This window comes from Podarcis melisellensis (genome assembly GCF_964234715.1).
Source record: "Podarcis melisellensis genome assembly, chromosome: 13".
NCBI lineage: Eukaryota > Metazoa > Chordata > Lepidosauria > Squamata > Lacertidae > Podarcis > Podarcis melisellensis.
In genome coordinates this window covers 39,738,585-39,765,388 of record NC_138545.1, presented here as the reverse complement: position 1 = coordinate 39,765,388, position 26,804 = coordinate 39,738,585, and the positions used below count along the sequence as shown (strand labels likewise).

At 43.7% G+C, this 26,804-nt stretch overlaps 1 protein-coding gene and 1 long non-coding RNA gene across 7 annotated transcripts in view; one reads left to right on the top strand and one right to left on the bottom strand.

The window, feature by feature from the left end:
- Positions 1 to 26,804, bottom strand: part of LOC309354443 — a 609,149-nt gene that overhangs the window by 327,498 nt on the left and 254,847 nt on the right. The gene's annotated exons all lie outside the window — the stretch shown is intronic.
- The window catches only part of ZNF385C (zinc finger protein 385C), a 156,118-nt gene that overhangs the window by 53,181 nt on the left and 76,133 nt on the right, over positions 1 to 26,804 (top strand). For 5 of the 6 annotated variants that reach the window (XM_081884048.1, XM_081884049.1, XM_081884047.1 and 2 more), the window contains exon 2: positions 6,142 to 6,396. In XM_081884048.1, the coding sequence (XP_081740174.1) occupies positions 6,144 to 6,396 (253 nt within the window). In that variant the 5' untranslated portion in view covers positions 6,142 to 6,143. Of the gene's footprint in view, positions 1 to 5,836; positions 5,859 to 6,141; positions 6,397 to 26,804 lie in introns of those variants that run through there. The other variant, XM_081884050.1, reaches the window with a different exon arrangement.

Below are 26,804 nucleotides of genomic sequence, written 5' to 3'. Positions count from 1 at the left end.
TTAATGCAAAGTGCTTTTTTGAGTTGTCCCGGAGCGTGACTTCTGACCTTCTTTTATTTCAAAGAGATTTAGACATCTGTCAAGGATCTCTTGCCATCCATCATCCACATCCAGTGTCCCTTTTCCTCCTTCTCTCTCTCTCTCTCTCTCTCTCTCTCTCTCTCTCTCTCTCTCTCTCTCTCTCTCTCTCTCCAACCCCCTCCCCCTCACATTGCTGCTTGTTCTGACAGCTGCTGCTGGAAGATCTTCCTTTTTTATTTTAAAACCCGGGCCACTTAAGGTCTTGTTAGGGGACAGAAGTTTGTCTGCTTTAACTGAGGATTTAAAAAGAAGAAAGAAACTTGCCTAAAGCATCTTGGCTGCCATAGACTCTTGCTCGGGAATGCAGTGAAGCGGTCGTAAAAAGTGTGGCTGTAAGCGAGCCATGTGCAGAGTGATTTGCCCTAACCACTAAGTAACTGCAATAGCTATCTACACAGATGGGTGTAGCTCGTCTTTCATAGAATTATAAAGATCATAGAGTTGGAAGGAATCTTGAGAATCATCTCGTCTAACCCCCTACGATGCAGGAATATCCAGCTGCCCCTTACGGGGATCAAACCTGCAACCTTGCCATTACCAGCACCACACTCTAACCAACTGAGCTATCTGACTTGGTCATAGCGTAGCTTCCAAGAAGCCTTGAGTCTCAGTATTGGACCTCAGAGCTGCTTGCTGTGACCTCACAGTTAAATTGCATTTCTTGTTCCTTTGTTTATCTTTCCATGGCTACATAGGCAAGGGTGAATTTGCCCTGGTGTGTATTCTGGGTACTTCACAAATTCCCAAATTGGAGGCTGACACTGGAAATATGGTCCAGGGCTGAGCCCCGCTTGAGGTTCAGTCTCAAATTATACATGACATTAATCACATGCCATTGTTCCCTGACATATTATTTTCATATCTCAAGAAGCAGACACAGGTATCATTTCCCTGTGGACCAAATGCATCTCAGGGGGAGGAGTATGTTCAGAGGAGAAAAATGGACAGAGAAGAAAGGGTCAAAATGTACTGGTCATCGGCTGGAGACTGCAGTATGGGCAGTTGCTTTAGAAAAGGACATACAGTCATACCTTGGATCCCAAATGCCTTGCAAGTCAAACGTTTTGGCTCCCAAATGCCGCAAACCAAGAAGTGAGCGTTTCGGTTTGCGAACGTTCTTTGGAACCCAAACTTCCAATGCAACTTCCGCAGCTTCTGATTGGCTGCAGGAGCTTCCTGCAGCCAATCGGAAGCAGCGGATTGGTTTCTGAACGTTTTGGAAGTCGAATGGACTTCTGGAACGGATTCCATTTGACTTCTGAGGTACCACTGTATGTGTATGTGTGTGTGGTTAATATTATATACAGTTTAAGGACATACAGTTGTGTATGTATGTGTGTATGGTTAATATTATATACAGTTTAAATCTAAGACACAGAGATGGTACTTCTAAAATTGCACAAGCCTTGAGAAGCTCTCCTCCTAAACCCATTGGCAAGACTCAATTTGTGGGCAAATCTCTTCCAGTCAGTTGTCCCACAGAAAAAGTTTGTTGGAATGAGTGGCTGTGTGCACACAATACATTTAAAGCATATTTCATGCCCCCCCCCCAATCCTCGGGTCTGTAGTTTGTTACTGGTGCAGGAAATTATAACTTTGTGGGGGATAACCTACAGTTCCCAGGATTCTTTCGGGGAGGACGTGTGCTTTAAATCGTAATATGTATGCACACAGCGCCTGGTTTTCCTTCAGAGTATTATGGAAGGCACATACAAAGCAATGTAGCTCCAGTGAATGACTAATACCATGGTAATTATCACACCTAGAGTTCTCGTTATTAATTCTGTTCATCTGTTTGGGGAGAATGGCAGATTGCTGAATTGCAGTGCCTAATATTCCGGGAGGGACAAATGGGCACCGGAGAGATTAAGTGAATGAGATGAGCACATCCACAATATTTAATGGTTATTTAAAACTCTGTAACTGGAGCTGCGATGGTGGGCCAAGCTAATTTGAGTGGCCGTGTATCCTTTTTTTAGAGAGCAGTGGCCTTTTGAAAGTATTTTGTCCAGATAACTTTCCAATTTTAATTTCTGCCAATATTAAAAATAACCTGGTCACCTGTGGGAAAGCAGTTAATGAAATATAGCCACCGGAAACTCAGTTGCACACCATAGCACATCTGGGTCAGAGGTCGTGTGAGACTTTGGCCGGGTGCAAGAGCTCGCTGGTGTACCTTGAGTCTTGGAGCCCGTATACAGATTTAACCTGTTCAGCGCAGTTTTAGCCAGTGCTGAATCTATTCCCATATTACTTTCCCCCACAAATTTCACTAGTGTCATAAAGTCTCATAGACATCAATCATTCTATTTGCTTGCTTTAAACTCTTGCGCCATCTCATCTCAGAGATCTCAAAAACATCATTGCCGCATCCTCTTCATATAATTGTATTATTATTATTATTAATGATTCAGTTTTATACATTTCAATAATTATACAATCATTTTAACATTTTGAAACTCGACTTCCTACCCCCTCTTTCTGCTGTCCCTTAATTTTTTATATATATTTTCTGCATTTTCCGAATTAACTTACTTTACTCATTTATTCATCTACTTTAAATATATACTCTTATAAAACTGCAGGTTACTGCAATAATCCTGCCAATGCTCTTATCTGTTTACAATTGGTTTGTAAATATTCAATAAGCCATTTCCATTATTTTATAAAAAGTTTGTTATCTTGATTTCTTATTCTTCCAGTAAGTTTTGCCATTTCTGCATATTCCATAAGTTTTTGTATCCATTCTTCTTTCGCTGGGACTTCTTCTTTCCATTTTTGGGCAAGTAACATTCTTGCCGCTGTAGTGAATAAATTTCTATACAGTTGGGGTAGTTCTGTCCCTATAATTCCCAAAAGGAAGGCTTCTAGTTTTTTTTTACAAACATTATTTTAAACATCTTTTTCAATTCATTATATATAATTTCCCAGCAAGCTTTAACCTTACTACAAGACTACCACATATGATAAAAAGAACCTTCTTTCTCATTACATTTCCAACACTTCATATAATTGTAGAATTGTAGAGTTGGAAGTGACCCTGCGGGTCATCTATTCTAGGCCAAACCCTTGCAATGCAGGGATCTCAGCTAAAGCATGTATAACAGAAGACCATCCAACCTCTGCTTAAAAACCTTCAATGAAGGAAAGTCCACTACTTTCCAAGGGAGTCCGTTCCACTGTAAACAGCTCTTACAGCCAGAAAGTTCTTCCTGATGTTTAGTCAGAATCCCCTTTCTTGTAACTTGAAGCCATTGGTTCGGATCCTACCCTGCGGAGCAGGAGAATACAAGCTTGCTTCCTCTTCCATGTGACAGCCCTTAAGATATTTGAAGGTGGCTATCATATCTCCTCTCAGTCTCCTCTTATCCAGGCTAAACATTCCCAACTCCCTCAACTGTTCCTCATAAGGCTTGGTTTCCAGAGCCTTCATCATCTTGGTTGCCCTCCTCTGCACATGTTCCAGGCTGTCAGCATCCCACATGATGTTCTGCTGCGCACCTGCTCTCAGCTTGTGGCACCCCGTGGTGCGGATGTTATAGGACGTTCTGTGAGAAGGTCGTGGATCAGCATTCCTATTTGGGGGCAGTCTGCATGCTCCCAGGGTGTGAGGTTCAGCTGGAGTTGTCGTATTTGTGGGAGTCTGCACTCCGTGATCCCAGCAATACATGTAAATAACATTTTAAAGACATCTCCCTCAAAGAATCCTGAGAACTGTGGTTTAAGTGTGCTGGGAATTGTAACTCTGTGCTTAGGATTCTTTGACGGGAGGGCATTGCTTTAAATCATGGGTAGGCAAACTAAGGCCCAATCGCTTTCTAAATCCAGCTTGCGGATGGTCCAGGAATCGGCGTGTTTTTACATGAGTAGAATGTGTGCTTTTATTTAAAATGCATCTCTGCGTTATTTGTGGGACCTGCCTGGTGTTTTTACATGAGTAGAATGTGTGCTTTTCTTTAAAATGCATCTCTGCATTATTTGTGGGACATAGGAATCCGTTCATTTCCCCTCCAAAATATAGTCCGGCCCGCCACAAGGTCTGAGGGACAGTGGACCGGCCCCTGCTGAAAAAGTTTGCTGACCCCTGCTTTAAATGTATGGTGTGTAGGCAGATCTTCAGTAATGGGCATGGGAGGTACATGGGAGGTACAGGATTTTTGTTGGGGGGAGAGACAAAATGTTGTTGAGCTTTTGGGGGGAGATCTTCAAAAAAAGTTGAGTCTCCCTAAGCTAAAAAAAGGTAAAGGACCCCTTTACGGTTAAGTCCAGTCAAAGGCGACGATGAGGTTGCAGCATTCATCTTACTTTCAGGCTGAGGGAGCCGGCGTTTGTCCACAGACAGCTTTCCGGGTCATGTAGCCAGCATCCCACCTTCTAATCCCAAACTGGTTTCAATAATCAGATGCTGTGTGGCAGAGTGGCACGATTGCATTCTGCTTTCCAACAAAATTCCACTAAGCAAAATCAGCCAGTTCCACCCAGTTGATTATTTGCTCAGTGTTAGTGCTGGGCTTGCTGCTGTATAATGTATGGAACAGACTTTAGCTTGAAGAGGAATCAGGGAAAAGATCAGTATTATTTTTAAATATTTATTGTTTATTACAGGGGTTCCCAAACTGGTTTGTGGGCCACCAGTGGCCCTCAAGCTTCATTCAGCTGGTCCATGGTCTACCTGTAGATTTGTGTTTGAAGACAGGAGATGGCACATCCATCGCAATAACTGTTGATTGTATTTTTATTTCTTCTTTTATTTATTGTATTTTATTGTCTTATGGGAAATTTTAATACAATGAATTGTCTTATGCAAATTTTAATACAATGAATACAATATATAAGAAATAAACGAAGCAATAAAAATGCGATTAAAGCTCATACAGCATCTAGCATAGAACGTTAGAATTGCTACAACAGGCAGAAAAATAGTTACACGGTCCGCAAATAGTCTTAGTGGTTTTCAGGTTGGGGGGGGGGTAGTTTGGAAACCACTTAAATCTTATATTTGTTCCTCACTTTCTACGTCTCAAAGGGAACTTACAGAACATTTCACAATGTAAAGTATGAAATACCATCAAATAAATATGAAATAAAACATTAAAATATGAAAACTGTTTAACAACAAGAATAAAATGGGCGAGTCCTATGATCATTCCTGCCTTCTATATTGAGTCATGATCCATTGAAGGCACAATACAAATAATACTTATTGTTTATATGGTACATTTAAAGGCTTTTTAAGGCTGTTTGCATAATTGCAGTAATTTTTAGAGCACTCTTGTAAGGCGGGCAACTTCGTATTTCAAATGGGAGGGGCAGTGGTGAGATTAGAACCGGTGCTCAGGTCCTGTTTGTTACCATTATGCTTCACTGGCTCTCGACATGAAACTTCCTGTGCATTTCAGTGTGTTTCAGCCACATTCCTTTGCTGATTTGCTACTCCTCTAGGCAAGCCTGAACTCCCTTCTGGAGATAATCGCCTTGCAATTGTTTTGTACTGTCACATACTGTGGAATGAAAGAGGAGTAACTTTCTCTTTCCAGGTGCATCGCTAAAACCTCTGAATTGCCCTTTGAACACATCCAGGAACCCAAAGCGGATCTCTTTCAAACTCACTTAACCCTGGAATGACACTGTGTAAATTCAGGCTTTTGGAGTTGCCAAGGAACCGGTCGTTGCAAAGTTAGATGATCTGATGTCTCCAGTGATTTCCCCTCCAGAGAAAAATAGACCTGTAAAGGCTGCCTCGAGGTTCCACCATGTAGCAAAGAGGGAGCGCTGAGGTCGAGACCAGTGAAATAAAGATGCTGTAATGCTTGCAGTTCTGCCTAGCAGTGATTTCAGCTGAATTAAGCTGTATTGTAGGCAAAAGCAAAGGCAGTTGACTCCATCTAGAGGACGATTCTATGTACTGCTTGTTGGTTTTGTAGCTAGATCACCAGCACAGATGCATGGGGAAGACTGAAGCTGTTATGGTGACTTTTGCTCCCCAAATCCACTGCGTGTGTCTCAGCAGGCAGATTCCAGTACCTATTTTAATTCTTTTTCTCCTTCCCGTCCCCACAGGGATGAAGCGGCCCCTGAGCCCACCCCACTCCCCAGGGAGGAGCAGCATCTTTGGGACCCTCACAGAGAGCTCTGGTATAGGGTGCGCACCAGAGCAGCGCACAAAAAGGGAGAAGAAGCACCCGTCGTTCACGCTCTGTGAGGTGTGCAATATCCAGCTCAATTCAGCAGTACAGGCCCAGATCCACTACAATGGCAAGTCTCACCAGAAGCGCCTCAAGCAGCTCAACAAAGGCAAAGTACTGCCACGCCAAGGTAAGGCACCGTCTTGGGACGCGGGTGGCGCTGTGGTCTAAACCACTGAGCCTCTTGGGCTTGCCGATCGGAAGGTCGGTGGTTTGATTCCCCACGACGGAGTGAGCTCCCGCTGCTCTGTCCCAGCTCCTGCCAGCCTAGCAGTTCAAAAGCACGCCAGTGCAAGTAGATAAATAGGTACCACTGTGTCGGGAAGGTAAAAGGCGTTTCTGTGTGCTCTGGCACTCATCACAGTCGTCTGTGCACCAGAAGCGGTTTAGTCATGCTGGCCACATGACCTGGAAAGCTGTCTATGGACAAACGCCGGCTCCCTCGGCCTGAAAGTGAGATGAGCACTGCAACCCCATAGTCGCCTTTGACTGGACTTAACTGTCCAGGGATCCTTTACCTTTTTACCTTTACCTAAGGCACACACGGGGATGCGGGTGGCGCTGTGGGTAAAACCTCAGCGCCTAGAACTTGCCGATCGTATGGTCGGCTGTTCGAATCCCCGCGGCGGGGTGCGCTCCCGTCGTTCGGTCCCAGCGCCTGCCAACCTAGCAGTTCGAAAGCACCCTGGGGTGCAAATAGATAAATAGGGACCGCTTACCAGCGGGAAGGTAAACGGCGTTCCGTGTGCTGCGCTGGCTCGCCAGATGCAGCTTGTCATGCTGGCCACGTGACCCGGAAGTGTCTGCAGACAGCGCTGGCTCCCGGCCTATAGAGTGAGATGAGCGCACAACCCTAGAGTCTGGCAAGACTGGCCCGAACGGGCAGGGGTACCTAAGGCACACACACACACACCTGTCTATACACGCATCCTCCGGGAAGTGTGATAGAGAGTCTGAAATATGATTGTCATTGAAAACACTGCCACAACTGCAGTATTTCCTGAAGGGCAACCCCTGTGAGGGGCAATCTGTATGATAACAGGTGTCTCCCTCAACCCATACAACAGTAGTTATCACCCTCTGCTGCCCAAATATCTCTTATTGTCTTGGTGCGCCTTAGGCAGGACCGGCCTGGGCTAGGTCTCAAAACGGCGTCTCTCCCTGCCAAGGAAAAAGGGGTCAGGGAAGATCTATATCAGGAACAAGGGAGCAGGGAAAGAAAGATCGACATCAGGATCTCCTGCCCTGGGTGGACCCTGCCGCCTGAGGCGGTCGCTTTGCCTTGCCGCATGGATGGGCCGGCACTACCCTTATTCCTGGAACACCCTTCCAGAATACCGACGTACCATTTCCCTTTTATTCCCCATCTCAAAACTCACCTTTTCCATTGGCTTAACCCATTATGTTCTCATCCTCTGCCCGAAACTGAGGACCCTTCTGCTAATTTGGGGTAAGTTCCAGTAACATACCTGCAAATTCAGGTTGCAAAATTATAGCTGATTTGGGAGGTCTTGTGAAACAAACTTGCTTTCCCCAAAGGTCAGACTTTTCACAATAAGAAAAGTAAAGAGAAAATGCCCTGGAGAGTGTGGGATAACACTTGATTTTAGCGTGATGGTCAGCTAACCTCCCCACAAAGAAATTGGAACATTAATTAAATACCCTAAGAAATTAGGATTAATGTTCAATAAACAGGCCATTTGGAAGTACCCCCAAAGTGAATTTATATTATTTCCCCTCTTTGCACTCACCTCAGTCTGCCTCCCGTCCCTCTTTTACTTCCTCATGCAAAAATTTAGATTGTTTGCTGCTCGGGACAGTAACCTGTCTTTTTGTTAAGTCATTAGTAGATTAATCAGTGATGAAAATGGCAAATATTTTTGAGCCTACTTTGGCTTTCAAGCATCATTAGGAGAAACATAATTTTAAAATGATGGCCTTTCTTTCTCATTAGTCATTTTTGTTCATTAAATTTTAAATTATCTCACACTTTGTATTAACTTTGATATCTTAGGAGGGCACCTGTTTTGAAATATTGGTAATATTGCAAACTGTATTTCAATGTGACAGATAAATTGGTTAAAGGGCTGATGACTTGTCAACTTTTAAAAAAAATCAATTCGACTGCCCTGAATATGGGATACATATGACTGTCCAATTTAAAGAAATAAGTATAGAACAAGTGTGCTAAGAGATGATGTTAACGTCTTCTGTAAACCAAATACTGCCTAATCTAACTGTGTGGCTTCCACATCCTTCTCCCATGAAAATTTCCACCTTCCTTTCCTTTTTGTTGCAATCCATAGTTACTGTTGTGCCTTCATCTTTATTTTTTGGGGTAAACATAGCTTAACTCGGACTTCAGTTTGCAAGCTATTTCTAGTCATGACTGCTAACATTGGTTCAGAAATAATGCTAACTATGATTGGCTTGGGAAAATGAACAAGAAGAATAGAAGGCTCCTGAGCAAGGGAAGAGTGTTTGCTAGCCGGTAGACTGCTCCTGATCTAATCATAGTTAGAAAGTCAGGCAGCCTTGCATCTGCACTGAGCCTAAGGAAATGCCACGTAGAAAGCGAAAGAGGATTGTTTTGAAATCAAATGTATATTCAGTGGCGTAGCGTGGGTTGTCAGCACCCGAGGCCCCCTAACCCGTGGATTTGCGCCCCCTAACCCTAACCCCCAGATGTTGCGCCCAGTGCGGCCGGCCCCCCCTGCACGCTACGCCACTGTGTATATTCTAACCAGTGTAGGTTTTACATTCAAATTGCACACATGGGAAACACAAAAGCTGTCTTAAGAATTGCTTGTGATGATGGAGTGCTGGGTTTTGGTTTCTCTCTGTTGCATACAATCTATGGTTCACTTTAGTCCTAGACATCCTAAGGCTGCTGCAAATCCCATTAGACTTACTTCTGAGTAGACACGTGGAGTGAACTGTGCATTATGCCCCTTTGAATGGGAACCTGTGGTTGCATGGAGCCAGTTCACGGAGAAATCAAATTATAAAGAGAAAGAGGAAAAACCAGGGGCCAGAAACATGCTCCAAATGCTGTTGCGATCACTATCGCATCACCACTCTCGTTTGGTTTCTGGGGTTGGTTTAAAAATGTCACCACCAGCCGCATTGCTGCTCATCTTTGCCAACTTCTCTGAGCATGAATTTGGAAAAGGCAAAGCTGAGCTTGGGGGTAGCGTGTTTGCTTGCTTTTGCTTGGCTGGCATCTTTTTCAACAGGGGCGTCAAAAGCAGCTCATAAAAATGCTACACATTCTGCTGTGAGTTGGAGGGAATGAATACAATTTGCTGTTTATTCACCTGGGTAACCTGTAAGCAGTGAGTATCACCAGGCTGCTTTCAGCCTGGGGTGGGAGGAATTTAGTAAGTGGGTCAGTGTTGCTTCTTTTGAGTAGATCCCAGTTGGAGCTTATAGGACTGCTGTTGCAGTCGACTCGGTGGCGGTCCCATTTCACTCACTGCTGTACCTGAGCACTGTTTAAATTTCGTATGTTTGCATATTCCCTGCCATCTTTTCCCCTTCCTTAAATAATCCTCACTTTCTTTCTCTTTCAAACAGCAACAACCCCATATTTAGATTTATGTTTAGCAGTTACAGAATTGCAACCCAAAACCATTCATTCTAATTCATTGCTCCTAGAACTGAATTTTATTAGTGTGCCAAACGATAGCTTTTAACACCTTTTCCTCCTCTCTTCCCTGTTTTTCATCCAGTGATTTAGTAGATTTAATGTCCAACCCATCACTTTTGACTTGTCAACCCATCACTTTTGGCACATCTACTTTTCCCCAATATAGAGCTCAATGAACCCCATTTTCTTAACGTTGGGCATTTTTTAAAGGGTATTCCAATCAGAACTTAGAGTCTTTGGGCTAGACTTAGTTGAACCTACCTACTCTTTGTCTGAAAAGTTCGGAAACTTCAACTGGTGCTGAATTCAGCGGCCAGATTGCTCACTGGGACAATACGGTTTGCGCATGTGATGCCAATCCTGGCCCGAGTGCACTGGCTGCTAATTAATTTCTGGGCCCAATTAAAAGCACTGGTTTTGACCTATAAAGCCTTAAACTGCTCAGGACCGCAATACCTCAAGGACTGTTTCTCCTCATATGAACTGACCTGGACCCTTCAATCATCATATGAGGCCCTTCCTCATGCCTCCTCTGTGAGAGGTCTGGAAGGTGGCAACACGAGAGCAGGGCCTTTTCTGCAGTGGCTTCCTGCCTGTGGGATGTTCTCCAAAGGGAGACTCGTATCTTTAAGCATCAGACAAAACATTCCTCTTCTCCCAGGCCTTTGGCTAATTAAACAATCCACGGCCTTTTAAACGGGGGAGGGGGGTATGTTTGTTACTATGGTATGAATAAAAACAAAAAAAAATTTCCTTCCAGTAGCACCTTAAAGACCAACTAAGTTAGTTCTTGGTATGAGCTTTCGTGTGCATGCACACTTCTTCAGATACCCTGAAGTGTGCATGCACACGAAAGCTCATACCAAGAACTAACTTAGTTGGTCTTTAAGGTGCTACTGGAAGGGGAAAAAATTTTGTTTTGACTATGGCAGACCAACACGGCTACCTATCTGTAACTGGAACTATGGTATGAATGTTTGTCTTTTTGATGTTTGATTGATTGAAGCATGGTATAGAATAACAAACAATAACAGTTCGTTCCCCATCTCAGCTCTCTGGACTGGCAGCCTCTGGCATGATCTACCTCAGGCATAGGTAGCCTTTGGCCCTCCAGATGTTTTGCCCTACAACTCCCATGATCCTTAGCTAACAGGACTAGTGGTCAGGGATGATGGGAACTGTAGTCCAAAAAAATCTGGAGGGCCGAAGGTTGCCTATGCCTGACCTACCTGTACCTGGACTGCAGCATAACTTGGGAATCAGTTGCAGTAGAGAAGCTGCATTGTTGGAAGCTTGCCTTGCAGTTTCCCAGTTTTCTAGTATCCGTGTGAATTCTGGAGGGGGCAGCAGAGCCCTACACAGCGCAGCCAGACTTGCTCACCAGCATCTCTGCTTTAAGCACTTTGATATGGCTGCTACTAAAGGGATCACAGGAAGTCTTTTTTTCAGGGTATCTGAGGCTAGTTGCAGAACTTGTGGGTTGTGCATAGCTTGCTTTCTCCCCCCATTTCTGACTCAGGATTTGGTGGAGGGGAAAAGCATGCTCTTTATAGCAATACTTCTCAGGCTACTTTCTCTACACACTATAGTGCTGCTAGAATGGGTTATTGCCCCATTATGTGGCAGCAGAAATTTAGACTGAATGGGAAGAAAGGCTCTCATTTTTTGTAAACGAAGACATAGTGCTTCAAGCTACTTCTATTTTGGGGGGATGCTTCCATGCTTGCCTTTTAGTCTGTAGTTACCATCTTCCCCACATTTTAGGGAGAATTCATTAAACATAATTAGAAACCCATTGTGTTCCAGGTTTTCCTTCCGGGTTGCAGCACCAGCCTGGCCAGTGCAGATTAGAAATAGAGTTGTTTCGTGATTATTGTGTCTTTAATTAGAAGATTCCTTCTCTAGATGGAATAATTTCTGCTGCATCTAATTGCTTCCTGTTTAGCACAGCCCACCTAACTAATTACTGTTTACCACGTAATTAGTCAATTTATGTTCTCTGCAGGGAATGGATTTTAATTACTGAGTTGTTGTTTTCCATTTATTTTCTTTCGTTGTTTTCCTTGTTGTTTTCCATATATTTTCTTTTGCTGTTTTCCTTGTTCTTTTCCATTTATTTTATTTTGTTGATAAATCAGGCCAATTTTTTTATATAAAAAAGGAACCCAATAATAAAAATCTTTCTGCTCCCAGGGAACAGGAACTGGCTATTTACAGGGTGATTAAAGGACACTTGATCAGTAATACTAGTCTGCACTGATTAGAAAACAGCAAAAACAGAAGTCCCAAGGAGAAAGTTTCTAATTAAAGTTGTAGGGGATCTTTGCTGTATAGAACTTGTTTACATTAGGGCAGTATCCATGAGGATTAAAGTTTTCAGATAATATAAAAATTCCCTCTCTTTCTGACGTTTAGGCACCTGCAAATCGCACTATGAAATTGGGCCAGCCCAATTTCTGATCCAGCCTGATTATGGATTACAGTTCTTTAATTCATAAATGGCCTTTATGTGACTTGTTGGTACTGGTGTTGCTGAGGTGCAAGGTGCCAGAATTTCAGCTTGTGTTCATGATGTTGTCATATCTCTTCCCATTGCTCCTCAGTCTGCCCTCCTCAATCCGTGGCCCCAAAAAGTCAGCAAACATCCACAGCCACCTAAGCTTGAGCTCCCCAATCAGCCTTGCCTTGGGCCCTGTCAGTTCGCATCTGATCAAGTCCGCAGTGTAACATTTGGGGGGCATGAAGGACGTTCTCCTTAGGGCTTGTCTACACTGCCGTCTATTGCAGCGATGCTTTGCAAGGCCTGAACAACCTTTATTTTGCATTTGACCATCTGCTTTTTTAAAAAAAACTGGTGCTGAATTAATCAGACCCGTTTTTTATTCAGAAGCGGGTTATCTCTAGGTAACTCTTTCCCACCTCTCCCAGGTTAAATGAGATGCTATGGAAATCATACAGCCACAACTGATAGCAGCAGCCCTGCAGCTCCTCACAACCTCTGAATTCAGTCCCCACAAAGTGTGGCGAACCAAAATATGACACCATCGCATTGCGGGTTTCCTTGCCTCCTCGGCGCTTTATTGACTGTCACTTGTGAAAGCAGGGAATGTCACATTTTTAGTGAATGCTGGGTGGGGGGTGAGAGAGGAGGAGGAGCCATGGGGCTGCCACTCTTGGTTAGTCACATGATTTCTGTAATGTCTACTTTCAGTGCAAGCCAGACGTCATTATAGGGACATGCCGTTTCCACCAAGCTGGATCTCTGACCTGCATCACCCAGTAACATCTATTAAGAGACAGTGCCTAATGCGATGTGATATTGTGCTCAGAGCTTTCCCTGCCCTTGCTCAGCTTCATTGGCTGGTGCTGGCAGGGGTCAGGGGAGCTCTGAGTGAGACGGTGTCATGTCGCACATGCATCTTTGGCTAGACGTTACTGGGGGGGTGAGAGTTGGCAGCAGCTCTGTGTCCCCAGTTCTGCATGTTTTTGCCAGAGTGCGGCGAGGATTGCAGCTTGCTTGACTCAGCTTAGTCCTTCCAAGGACTAAATTTCCCCACTTGGTTTTGCATCCTTATCTATACCATGGGTAGGCAAACTAAGGCCCGGGGGCTGGATCTGGCCCAATCGCCTTCTCAATCCGGCCCGCAGACGGTCTGGGAATCAGCGTATTTTTACATGAATAGAATGTGTGCTTTTATTTTAAATGCATCTCTGGGTTATTTGCGGGGCATAGGAATTCATTATTATTTTTCAAAATATACCGTATTTTTCGCTCTATAAGATGCACCAGACCACAAGACGCACCTAGTTTTTGGAGGAGGGAAACAAGAAAAAAATATATTCTGAATCTCAGAAGCCAGAACAGCAAGAGGGATCACTGCGCAGTGAAAGCAGCAATCCCTCTTCCTGTTCTGGCTTCTGGGATAGCTGCGCAGCCTGCATTCGGTCCATAAGGCGCACACACATTTCCCCTTACTTTTTAGGAGGGAAAAAGTGAGTCTTATAGAGCAAAAAATACGGTAGTCAGGCTCCCCCACAAGGTCTGAGGATCAGTGGACTGGCCCTCTGCCGAAAAAGTTTGCTGACCCCTGTACAGGTAACTCACAATTTACGTGTATTTAACTTGCGCACATCCAGCTATATGTGCTTGGCAATTAAATAATTATTAAAAAATCAAAAGCTGGGGACAGGTGTCCAGGTAAAAAAAAGACTTCAGCAATCCGCCATTGAACTCCATGTTTTTTGACCATACACAATTTTGACTTTACGTGTGATCCCTGGAACGTTAACTCCCCCATAATTTGAGAGTTGCCTGCATTCCTTTCCCTTTTTAAATTTTCTTTGTTCGGGGATAGTGTCCTTTCTGTGATAGCCGAAGTCCAGAACAGAACTAAGGGAAAGATCTGAACGTGCCAAATAATTCCATTTGCCTTAACTTTGGAGGAGGAAAGCAATTCTTGCATTGGCTTTGCTCTGCTTAGCCCTCTCTTCCCTGCTCAGTCTCCTCCTCCTCCTCTGCACCAAAATAAGAGCAGGAAATTATCAGCACATGATTTTGAAAATTATTTGCTGATTTCCTGCTCTTATTTTAGTGCGGGGGGGGGGAGGAGGGGTGGCAAGCAATTTCGTTTTGCATTGTGGCAGAGGGAGAGTTTTTGGCACAAACAGCAAAGGGTACAGCTGGGCTGCAAGGGAGGCTGGGGGGGGTCTCATTTGCCTGTGATGGTTGAGCACATCCCTGATGATAATGCCAGCTGACAGGTTCAGCTAGATAAAGGGGGGTTTTTCAGGGGGGGGAATGCAAAAAATGGGACTATGGCAGTTTTTTTGTGAGCAGAGCGATGGATTGGAGATGGTCAAACAAAAGCCGTTGGTGAAAGTTACCTTTTCCTTCAAGGTGGGCTACCGTTGTTCCAGGGGACAGGATAGTGTTGGGAAATTCTTGGGTGGTGACAAGAATAAATCACAATCTCTCCCCCCCCCCAAAAGCCTCATATCAAGCCAGGGCTAGTTCAGATCATGTCACTGCCCTAGGCAAAAAAAATATTGTTATCTGCTCCCTTCCTGCCCTCCAACCTTTGCTGGCGTTTTCTTATATACGCATGGCGTGGTGGGAGGGGAAGTTGGAGAATTCGGACTTAAAGCAACGTGAGCAGAAACTCCCATTTCTAAATCAGCTTCCGAAATCAAGGCAGCTAGCTGGCCTCTCCCTTTATTTATTTTGGGTGTTTTGAGATTTGGACCTTTTCATAGTGAAACAGTCATTGCTCACGAGATGACTGGACTGCATTTGGCTCAATCAGAAAGTTCGAAATCCAATTCTGGGGGTATGTCAAATGTTTGCCCTTGAACTTCCTCTCAAATCTCCCAGTTCTTTCTTCTCTCTCTCTCTCTCTCTCTCTCTCTCTCTCTCTCTCTCTCTCTCTCTCTCCATCTCCCCCTCTCCCTCTCTCCACCCCCCCCATCTGAGCCATTGCATCACTGTCACACACACCCTCCATGTCATCCCTGTTTGAGTCATCCCAGCCAGTCAGAAATCACGTAGGCATCAGAGCACCAAACCACTGATGGCAAACAAAGTTGTAGTGCTGCCTGATCCTGCTGCCAAGGGAGGTAGGCCAGTACTCTTTGTCTTGCAACGCTGTGCCACAACAGCTTTTTAAGCTGCAGCTTGGCACCATAAAACAGAACCCGTGCTGCTGGTTGCCTCAGCATTTGGGATATTTGTGCTCTTCCAGGGCAACTGACCTCATGAACACTCCCACTCTCCTTCGGAGGGATCCATGAAAAATTGCCAAAAGGAGATCCCTTTTCATCTCAGTCATCAGAAGCCTGAAAGCATGCCAGGCGTAAAGCATGCCGTACATTTAAAGCACGCCCCCCCCCAATAGTCCTGGGAGCTGTAGTTTGTTAAGGGTGCTGGGAATTGTAGCTCGGTGGAGGGTAGACTGTGGTTCCCAGGATTTGGGAGGCGGGGGGGGGAGGGATGTGCTTTAAACATACGGGGTGTGTGTAGCCAACGTCTATAATCCTTTTCAACATGCATGGATCTTTCCTTTTTCGACATATTTGTTGCTGTTGTTCAGGCATCCCCAAATTTGGCCCTCCAAATGTTTTGGGACTACAGTTCCCATCATCCCTGACCACTGGTCCTGTTAGCTAGGGGTGATGAGAGTTGTAGTCCCAAAACATCTGGAGGGCTGAGTTTGGGGGTGCCTGCTGTTGTTGTTACTGCTGCTGCTGTTTTGGTTGTTTGCATATAGCGCCCCAATGCGACTATATCCTTAAAAATAAACTGAAATGCAATGCCCTTGGTTCCAAAGCTATCTATGGGGATCAGTACAGTAGTATGAGATTAAAATGCTATCAAGAACAGCACACAAGTTCCCATCCCTTCTAGAAGTGAAAACAACACCTCTTCTTTCCAGGGGTCTCCAGATATCAGTTGGGCTTACAAGTCAAGCGCCTATTTGTCCTTGTGGCCATTCAAGGTAAAGGAAGGGGCTTCTCTTGTTTGTTCCAGAGTTTAGAGCAGGTAAGAAAGATAACAGAATCATAGAATTGTAGAGTTGGAGGGACCCCAAGGATCATCTAGTCCAACCCCCTGCAATATGCAGCTGTCCCGTATGGGGTTTGAACCTGCAACCTTAATGTTATCAGCACCATGCTCTAACACAGTGAGCTACCCTTGCTTTTTCTATCTTCTTCCTTTTTGTTTGGGAGTAGATCTATATACACAGAAACAATTTTCCTGACTGCTGCTTCCCCCAATGTTTAGAGGATCAAAAGTGAGAATTGCGTAGTGCCCAAAGCATTAGGAGGAAAAATGAATATTTAGTTCTATTCACCAACTTTGAACTTTTTGTTTTCCTTTTTCATCATTGGTAGCAGTCATCTAATTTCCATGATGATAAATAAAACATGAGGTGAAATACATTAAGTAAGTTAAATATGCATTAAGGGTCTGGATGTAAAGGAGTTTAACTCAGCTACATAAACCAACAGCAAATTATAGCCTGGTCCACTTTTAGAACCAGGCATTGATGCTCATCCCATACAAGCTGCCAAACAGATGACTGACTGTCCAGTGACATTTTTGCAGATTATAATTCATTGGGGCTGCATTTAATTCCACTCAGCTTTTCATTGATTCAGTATCCTGATACCAGTTACCGTAAGTTCGAAGGTAGCGAGACACATCCTGACACTGGGGTGTCTAAACCATCTTTATCCAACCTGGTGCACTCCAGCCAGACTCTTGCTTTTTTCTAACCTTCTCCCAGCTGCTGCACAAGTTAGAGCAGAGCTTTCCAAACTTTTCACATTGGTGACACACTTTTTAGATGTGCATCATTTCGCGACACGGTGATTCAATTTTACTAGCAAGCTGGAGGTTGAACTAACCGCTTTCCAGCCCCGGGAGGAGTGCGGGGAGCATTCGCACAACACACTTGCACACTGCAGCTGACACACTAACGTGTCGTGGCACACAGTTTGGAAAGTTCTGAGTTCGAGGAAGCTCCACCTTCCTCCCAAGCCCACTGTCAGATATAGTAGGAATCTCTCCAGATTTTTCTTGTCCTGTTTAATAACCACCGCTTCTGCCCCACGTCCCCTGAGCTTATCAAAGAACTTGAGGATGAGGCAGAGTCTTGTCCAGTTTGCATGGAGGTGCAGCGAAGTTTAGAAACTGCAGGTGCTTCTTCTGCTCTTCCTTAATCTTTTGCAAATCTCTGCACAAAATAAGACACTGCCTGTTTGGAGTTGCTTTTCTCTTTTCTAAACTGCAGTGCAAAGATGGGCTGCTGCTGCTGGGGCTTCTTCTTGCCAGAGGGTTCTCTGCAGCATAATGGCAAGTGGAATTGTGGGCATCTGCTTCTCCCCCTTCAATATTATATCCATTTCAGTATATTATATATATTTTTTATATTATATTTTTATTAGTTTTCAAATACAAAAGCAAATTTATACATTCCATACATCTTAATTACATCTTACTTCTCTTTTTTGACTTCCCTCAATTTGTCTGCCATTCCTTCCTATCAGTGGCGTAGCGTGGGTTGTCAGCACCCGGGGCAAGGCAAGTAATTTGCACCCCCTAACCCGTGGATTTGCGCCCCCTAACCCGTGGATTTGTGCCCCCTAACCCTACCCCCCAGATGTTGCGGCCGGTGCGGTCGGGCCCCCCTGCACCCCCCCCTGCACCCCCCACGCTACGCCACTGCTTCCTATTGTTACTTTTTACACATTTCTGCCCTTTTAACCCTTTCCCCTCACGGAGCTTCCTTAAAGCTTACAAACGTAATTTTATTATCACTCAGTTTTTGCATATATTGGATAAAATTTTCCCAATCTTCTGTAAATCTTTGATCTTGCCGATTCCGGATCCTTCCTGTCATTCTGTCCAGTTCTGCATAATCCATCATTTTAGTTCTCCATTCTTCTATCGTTGGTCATTTCAGTATATTATAAATGCTTCTGTATGTGAAGGTATAATTACTGTTGTGGTTGTTTTTAATTTCAATGTATGAAACAATTGGCAATTTAAAGCTGTAACAAAAATTAACAAAAATTAAATTAAGACAAAAATGAAACCAACCTATTGCAGTATTTTAAATCGATCCTCAATATGTTTAACCCTTCTTTTAGTATTCCATCTCTGCTCCCAAATTAGGATCAGCAAGGAGCTGAGAAGCGTCCCCACTTTAGCTTAAAAATTAGGGTTCAAAATTCTAGAATGGTGGCAGTGCTTTTTCCCCCCTAAAAAAAAAGTTTAGGGGTACTCTCATTTTCTTATTCATATTGAAATACTGCCCTTCAATGAGGCCAAACTTAGATTCACAAAATTTTTAGGGGTATGCGTCCCCCTCGCCCCCTAAGAAAAAAAAGCACTGAATGGTGGTATTCACTTTCTAGCAAGCACTTTGCTAGGGCTTGTGTAATGTAGGAAAAGATTCCATGTGAAAAGGAATTTTCGGAGCCCATTGTTTCTTTTAAAATGCTACAGCAGTTTAGAACTGTATTTAACATGCTAACAGTCTCAGATGCTATCAGACTGTGCTGCATGCCTGACAAGCAAGTGAACAGCCTCTGAAACTTGGAGAAGGGCAAACGCCGTGGGAAGCAGCTGATCCATTCAACTGCAAGCAGATTTATCCTCAAATATCTGTGTGGTGCAGCTGACTAGCACAGAATCTCTGGAGGGAAAATGAATATCTATGCATTGGAGGGACTTTGGGGTGGGTGCGTGGGAGGATCAGGGATTCAAATTGAAGTCGGTGATGTGTGTGAAATCTTTAGGTTATGCCGGTCTTCTTTGTGTCATAGGGGTGTGATTCTTTTGGTTTTTGTGTGTGCTGAGAAATGTAAGAATTGCATTGCTGAGTCAAACTGAGATCCATTGGGTTCTGTTCTCTGTCTCTGCGGTGACCCACTGTCACTTGGGTAGTCACAAACAGGACCTGGCAGATCACCATTCCCTGTTTGGGGACAATGACAATAAAGTTATCGTATCGTATCGTATCGTTGTTTGTCCATTAATACCTTGTAATCAGAGAACCCTGACTCAGGAGATTTCACCCTTTCCTATAATATTGCTGCATTCACATGCAACATTAAACCGTGGTTTAGCACCATGTGCACAAGCTCGAGCGAAAACTCAGGCCCACCACCGCACCCCTTGTCCTCCTCCTGCATGACCAGAAGGAGGACTACTTTGCCAGTGTTCACTTTTGCAGAATCTCAACGTGTCCTGTCCTATCAAGCAAGCATCTTTCTATCTGAATTGTCAGTAGGATAACATGACGACGTCTGGAGAATGAGTGTGTTTTGTAGTGCATTTAACATATTACGACATTTGTAATTTTTTTTGTAAGTGTTTAGGTTAATGTCAGAAGGGAATGTGTAGCTTCTCTCTCTCTCTCTCTCTCTCTCTCTCTCTCTCTCTCTCTCTCTCTCACACACACACACACACACACACACGCATGCTTGGTAATGTTAAATGAATGTGTAACGTGACAGTACTGTGTGGCTTGTGGCTTAGGGCCCTCGTATTTACGGGACTGCCTCTCCTGGCATGCCCCGTAGAGGACCTTAAGGTCCATGAATAACCATAGCTTAGAGGTCCTGGGCCCTAAGGAAGTCAGACTATCCTCCACCAGGGCCAGGACCTTTTCAGTAATGGCTCCGACTTGGTGGAATGCCCTTCAGGATTTAACCTCCTTCCGTTGGGCCTGTAAGACACAGCTATTCCGCCTGGCCTTTAATTTGGATTCAGCCTGGTCTTTTATTTCCCTTCTCTTCCCTCCCCCTCCCCTTTTATGAAGATTATCCGCTCTGAGACCCCACAGCTAATTCTCACCTGGCCTCCTCGCTGGCCTAAGTAGGACTAATTCAGCCAGCTAGCCCTGGTGATTATCTAATGCTTATTAGATGGATTTCCCCTAAATTGATTTCTGAACTTTGAATTTTATTGTTATCCATGTTTTTATACTATATTTTATGCTGCTTTTACAATTAAGTGTTTTAAATTTGTTGTTAGCCGCCCTGAGCCTGGTGTTTGAACTGGGAAGGGTGGGGTATAAATAAAAAAAATATTATTATTTTTTATTACTGTATCTACCCCTGGATGTAAGGGATATGAGTTTACCGATGTGATGATGTCATATGTTTCATCCACAAAACATCACAGGGCATACACATGAGCATACAAGTGATGGAGATTGGCAGCAGCCACACAAGTCCAAATAAACTCCTTCCCAAGAGGAGTGGCTAGCAAAAGTATGGGACATTGCACTGTCAGGACATTGGACATTCTTGCATTGTAGGGGGTCGGACTAGATGACCCTTGGGATCCCTACCACATCTATGATTCTGTAACCTCTAACATGTTCTTAGACCTCCACCGTTGTGCTTCAAAATCTGCAGTAGATATCATTGCCTTTCCCTGCATACAGTACTTTGTATCCATGACTAGTTTTTGGTTTCTGTTTACCCATAGGGTATAACGTGTTATATTTTATGAATATAACATATAATTTAGCTTGTAAGCTCCTTGGACGCATTGATAGCATTAACAGTAACGAAAGCTGCAATAGAACATGGCCATCCCTAAATGGCTTGCACAACCAGGTTAGAAAAACAGAACTCCTAGCTTTGAATAGTTTAATTTCAGATAGGGTTTATTGCTGTCATTCCCCAGAGTTAAGTTTCCTCAGGTATATTTGGGTCATCAGAGGCTCTTGAGTGTTACCGTTTTCTTATTTTTACAAATTGTTCATCCATTAACAAGGGCATTTATGTTCACAGTAGGATTAAATAGTCCTACCAGTTTATGAAGTGAGTATATTTTATTCATGCTGTGCCAGCGTGAGGATTTTGTGGGCCAAAGAGTAGCAGACCTGCCTTAAGGAAAGTGCTGAAGGAATAGACCCAAATCCTGACTTCCTCGGGGGCTCAGTTTCTGCCCCTCCTCAGTTCACCTTCTGGAATAGTTGATAGGATAAAGATTTTCGCAGTGCCAGATGTTCAGATGAAAATGTGTTTCCAGTTTGTCTACCTTGCTAACACATGGTAGGCCCATGTTGATCAGGGTGAAGTAGAACGATCTGGGCTTTTATCCCCCCCCCTCCACCTCAGTGCACAATCCAAGTGGATATTTGGAGAGATCTTTAAAGATAGAAATCGCCGTACCCATTGGCTAACCCTGAGCAGCGGAGACTTATGGGTAAAGTACAAAGCTGTCATTTTTCATTCAGCCTCAAAGACTGAGCTGTTTTATATGCCCAGATTGGAAGTCATGTGCAATATACAATCTGGTGATCTGCTCAAGCCCTGCTCTCTTCTTGTCACTTTTTCTCAGGCTGTAGAAAATGAAGGGGATGGTAGACCTTGATAGAAATTGAAGAGGGGGGCTATGGGAAGTGGTGGAAAAAATGGATAGGAGGAGTGGCCTTTTCACAATTATTTTGTGCAAGCAAACAATAAGAGATGCACACACACAAAGAAACTGAGGAGCACGTCATTAAAAACATAAAAACCACCAGCAAAATATTATTTAAATACCATCCAGGGAGGTGATTGGACCATTGGACACCAATGAATAGAAAGTGCACTAGGAGGAAAATGAGATTGCAGAACAGCTAAATAAATGATTTGCATCTATCTTTATATTGGAAGATATAGGGACGATCCCTGTTCCTGACCTAAGTTTCTCAGGAAGATAGTCTGAGGAACCAAGGGAAATAGTGGTGGCAAGAGACTAAGGTTGCATACACTCTATATATTTAAAAAACATTCCCTCCTTCCACCCCAAGATTCCTGGGAACTGTACTTTACTCCGGACAGAGCTACAATTCCTAGCACCTTTAACAAACTACAGTTCTCAGGATTCTTGGGTGTGTGTGTGTGCTTTAAAAGTATGGTATGTTGTTGTTGTTTAGTTGTTTAGTTGTGTCCGACTCTTCGTGATCCCATGGACCAGAGAACGCCAGGCACTTCTGTCTTCCACTGCCTCCCACAGTTCGGTCAAACTCATGCTGGTAGCTTCGAGAACACCATCCAACCATCTCGTCCTCTGTCGTCCCCTTCTCTTTGTGCCCTCCATCTTTCTCAACATCAGGGTCTTTTCCAGGGAGTCTTCTCTTCTCATCAGGTGGCCAAAGTATTGGAGCCTCAGTATGGTATATATGCAGTCAAAGTTCTATACCTTACAGACAAATTAAAAACTCTCAGATCCCTGGGTCCAGATGGCATTCACCCAAGAGTTCTTAACGAACTCAAATGTGAAATTGCTGATCTTCTAACAAAGTATGAAACTTGTCCCTGCTCAGCCGCCATACACAAGGGCTGGAAATTAACCAATGTGGCACTCTTTTGGGGGTGTATCTGGGAAATTACAGACTGGTGAGCTTAATGTCTGTTCCAGGAAAACTGGTGGAAAGCGTTATTAAAGATAGAATTAGCGTCCCTGTAGTCCCTGTAGAACAAGTTTTTCTGAAGCAGAACCAGCATGGCTTTTGGAAGGGTAAGTCCTGACTCACTAATGTAGTGGAAGGCTTTGAGAATGTCAACAAGCATATAGATAGAGGTGACTTAGACTTTCAACAACCTTTGAATAAAATCCTCACTAAAGACCTTATAAACGTAGCAGTCATGGGACAGATCGCCTTATACTGTAGATAGGGACTGGTTAAGGAACAGGAAACAGAGAGTGGGGGCCCCTCTAGAGTGGGGGTTGGTTTTTTTAAAGAGTTGTTGTTGTTTAGTCGTTTAGTCGTGTCCGAATCTTCGTGACCCCATGGACCAGAGCACGCCAGGCACTTCTGTCTTCCACTGCCTCCCGCAGTTTGGTCAAACTCATGTTGGTAGCTTCAAGAACACTGTCCAACCATCTTGTCTTCTGTCGTCCCCTTCTCCTTGTGCCCTCCATCTTTCCCAACATCAGGGTCTTTTCCAGGGAGTCTTCTCTTCTCATCAGGTGGCCAAAGTATTGGAGCCTCAGCTTCAGGATCTGTCCTTCCAGTGAGCACTCAGGGCTGATTTCCTTCAGAATGGATAGGTTTGATCTTCTTGCAGTCCATGGGGCTCTCAAGAGTCTCTTCCAGCACCATAATTCAAAAGCATCAATTCATTGGCGATCAGCCTTCTTTATGGTCCAGCTCTCACTTCCATACATCACTACTGGGAAAACCATAGCTTTTACTATACGGACCTTTGTCGGCAAGGTGCTTTTTAAAGAGTACATTCTACAAAATGCCATTGATGCAATCATTATAATATGTATCAATAATTGTGTGCTTCTGGTAGATTTATACTTGACTCTCCACCCATCATTCTACTTCATTAGTTGTTCCACGGCGCTTCCCCGATGCTATCATATTATTGCTGTCTGGAGTATGATATATGCTCTATAGTGCAACAAAAGCGGGACAACCTCCCCACCCCCTCAGAACATTTGTGATATTAAAAGTTATAGGAATTTAGCAGGACATAATGGGACATGGACTGACTGGAAAAAGGCTGAAAATTTATAATCACCCATATACTATCATGAGCACAAATAATAACCTACAATAAAAAGGACATCTGGAGAGCCCTAGCAATAAATGGACAGTTCTCCCAATTGAGGAATGCAGAAAGTAGAGTCTCCCAAAGACCGTACTGGAATCTGTGCTTTTTAACTTGTTCATAAATTACCTGGAGTCACAGATAAACAATGAAGTAGCAAAGTTTGCTTTTAGTATCACCTTGAACAAAGATGGTTAATACCATGTGAGGAGTTCTGAAAGGATCTCTCCAAACTGGTTGAATGGGCAGTAAAATGATAAATGCAATTCAGTGTAAACAAGAGTACAGTGATATATTGGGGCAAAAATGCTCATTTCTGAACTGGCAGTGACTGACCGGGAACGTCAGAGTAGAAAGCTTGATGAAGATATTGAGCCAACGTGCAGCAGCTGTGACAAAGGTGAATTCAATGTTAGGGGTCATTAGGAAAGGGATTGAAATTAAAACTGCCAATATCACAATGCCATTAAACAAATCCATGGTGAGACCATTCTTGGAATACTTTGGGTAGTTCTGGTCTCTATGCCTCAAAAAAGGAAATCGTGGAGCTGGAAAAGCTTCAGAAAAAGGCAACCCAAATAATCAAAGGGCTGCAGCAACTCTACTGTTTCGGAAGTTTACAACATCTGGGGCTTTTTATTTGAAAGAAGTGCAAGTAATAATGGCCCATGATAACTGTGTGTATAAGGTTATATATGGCTTGGAGAAAACGAATAAGAAGTGTTCCCCCCTCTCTCTTGTACTAGAACCCAGGGCAGTCTGTGAATATGAATGTTGAAAAATTCAGGACAGAGGAAGAAATTTTCCACAGAGTGCGTAGTTAAACTGGGAGTGACCTAGCTAAGCCTGGCAGGGCAGCTTACTCTATGGCATTAACCCCTTCATGCATTAATTAGAATTAAGCATGTTGGTTTTATGAGGCTGGTTATCCCATGCCATCAGCCCTAGCTATTTTGGCTAGGAATGATGGTAGTTGTAAGCTAGCAATATCTGGAGGATATTGTATATTGGGATAGAGCATTGCAGCTAAGAGAGAGTGGCTGGTCTACGACAATCAGATATGTTCATGGCAGCGGTGAGATTTGAATCGGGAACGTTTTGGTTCATGGTTCAGTTTCTGAGTCACCATGATACAGCAGCTTTCTAGCAGGGATGGTGTTGGGGAGACTTGAGAGATAATGTGAATCCTTCCTATAAAGAGTTTCTTTCTTTCTGCATATGTGCTGGGAAACTGTGGTTAGAATGTCAGCCTTCAAGCAGCTATTCATCACCTTTTAAACCTTAAGTGATTTGTGAAGGGTAAATGATGGATGGGTGGTGATTGGTTACAGCTCCTCAGAACGGACGTAAGGGAAGAAAAGCTCGTGTGTAACATCTGGAGAGGGGGGAAAATGCTAGTGGACAGGGAAACCTTATACATGAGTGTCACTTTATTTCAGAATATTGTGACATAAAGTATCCTTCAAGAGATACCAAAGGAGCAAATAAGTCCATTAGGCACACTCTGGAAGGACTCCGGAAAGAGTGAGTATGGAGAGGATTGGGAATATGCTCTCATTCCACAAAACAAAACAAAAACAAAACAAATAAACCTGCAGAAAGTGATGGAAGGCATGGAATTCAGCTTCCTGAGAATCCCACCTTGGTTATTTATTTTTAATTAAAAAATTCAGGCAGCAAAGAAAGTATGGTCGTGGCTGCTGAAATTTCTTGAGTAAACTTGAGTAAAACAGAGCTTTCCAAAACTGTGTGTTGCGACACTTTATAGTGTGTCGGCTGCATTGTGGAGTAGTGTCATGCGCATGCTCCCTACGATCCTTCCGGTGCTGGAAAGGGGTTAGTTTCCCCTCTGGTTTGCTAGTCGCGGAATGATGCATATCTAAAAAGTGTGAAACCAACATGAAAAGTTTGGAAAGCTCTGGAGTAAGATTTCCATTAGTTTGGAGTGGGGCCTCTGTCCTTTGCACAGACATCTACTCTTGATTAGCAACCCAGAATAAATTGTGCAAATACCATGTAAATATGATGACGTTGCTTAATTTATATGGGTTGCAGAATTCACTTTTCTTGCCTTGCAATTTATATTTGTTTGTTTAGCATAACGAGTGCATACTACTTGATCCTGAAAAGGGACTGACGCAGGGGAGCCAAACAGATTGAAGTAGGGGAGAACACTTCCAGAACTGGGATTGTCATGTTAGAAGATGCAGAGATGCAAGTAACAAGATCAGCCTTGTGGAATTGATCGCGTGGTCCCTTAAGGTGTTTCGGTTAACTCAGCCCCCCATCTCTGTAGGTCATGCCATCAAACACAGGTGAGCTCCCTGTGACATACAGACAGCAACATCTAAAAATAGGAGAATAGCGCCTGGCTTCAAAAACAGTCAGAAGCTGCCAGGCAAGCCATGATCAGTTTGTTGTGAGCATACATGCAAAGGAATCGGTGTGTAGCTGCTTCAGATGTGTACATGCTTAACAAGGGAAATTTTGTTTTGGGCAAAACTCCACATTGCCTGGCATCCTGCCTTTAACTGTAGCAGTCCATGATGGTCCAGAGGAAAGGAAGGAAGAAAACCAATTGGACGCAGCCGAGGTACCAGATTTCAGTGCGGTTTTTTTAAAAAAAACAACCACAGATTATAGATAGCGGATGTATTCCACTTAATAAAGAACGTAATAAAAACTGCTTTTTGTTAAGCAGAACCGTTCTCTCTCACACCCACACCTTCATTTTCCCCTAGGATCATGTGGACTAGAACCCTCTCTTTGAACGGAAAGAAAAAGAACATTGTCATCAGTTTGCTTAGGAATCTATTAAGAAT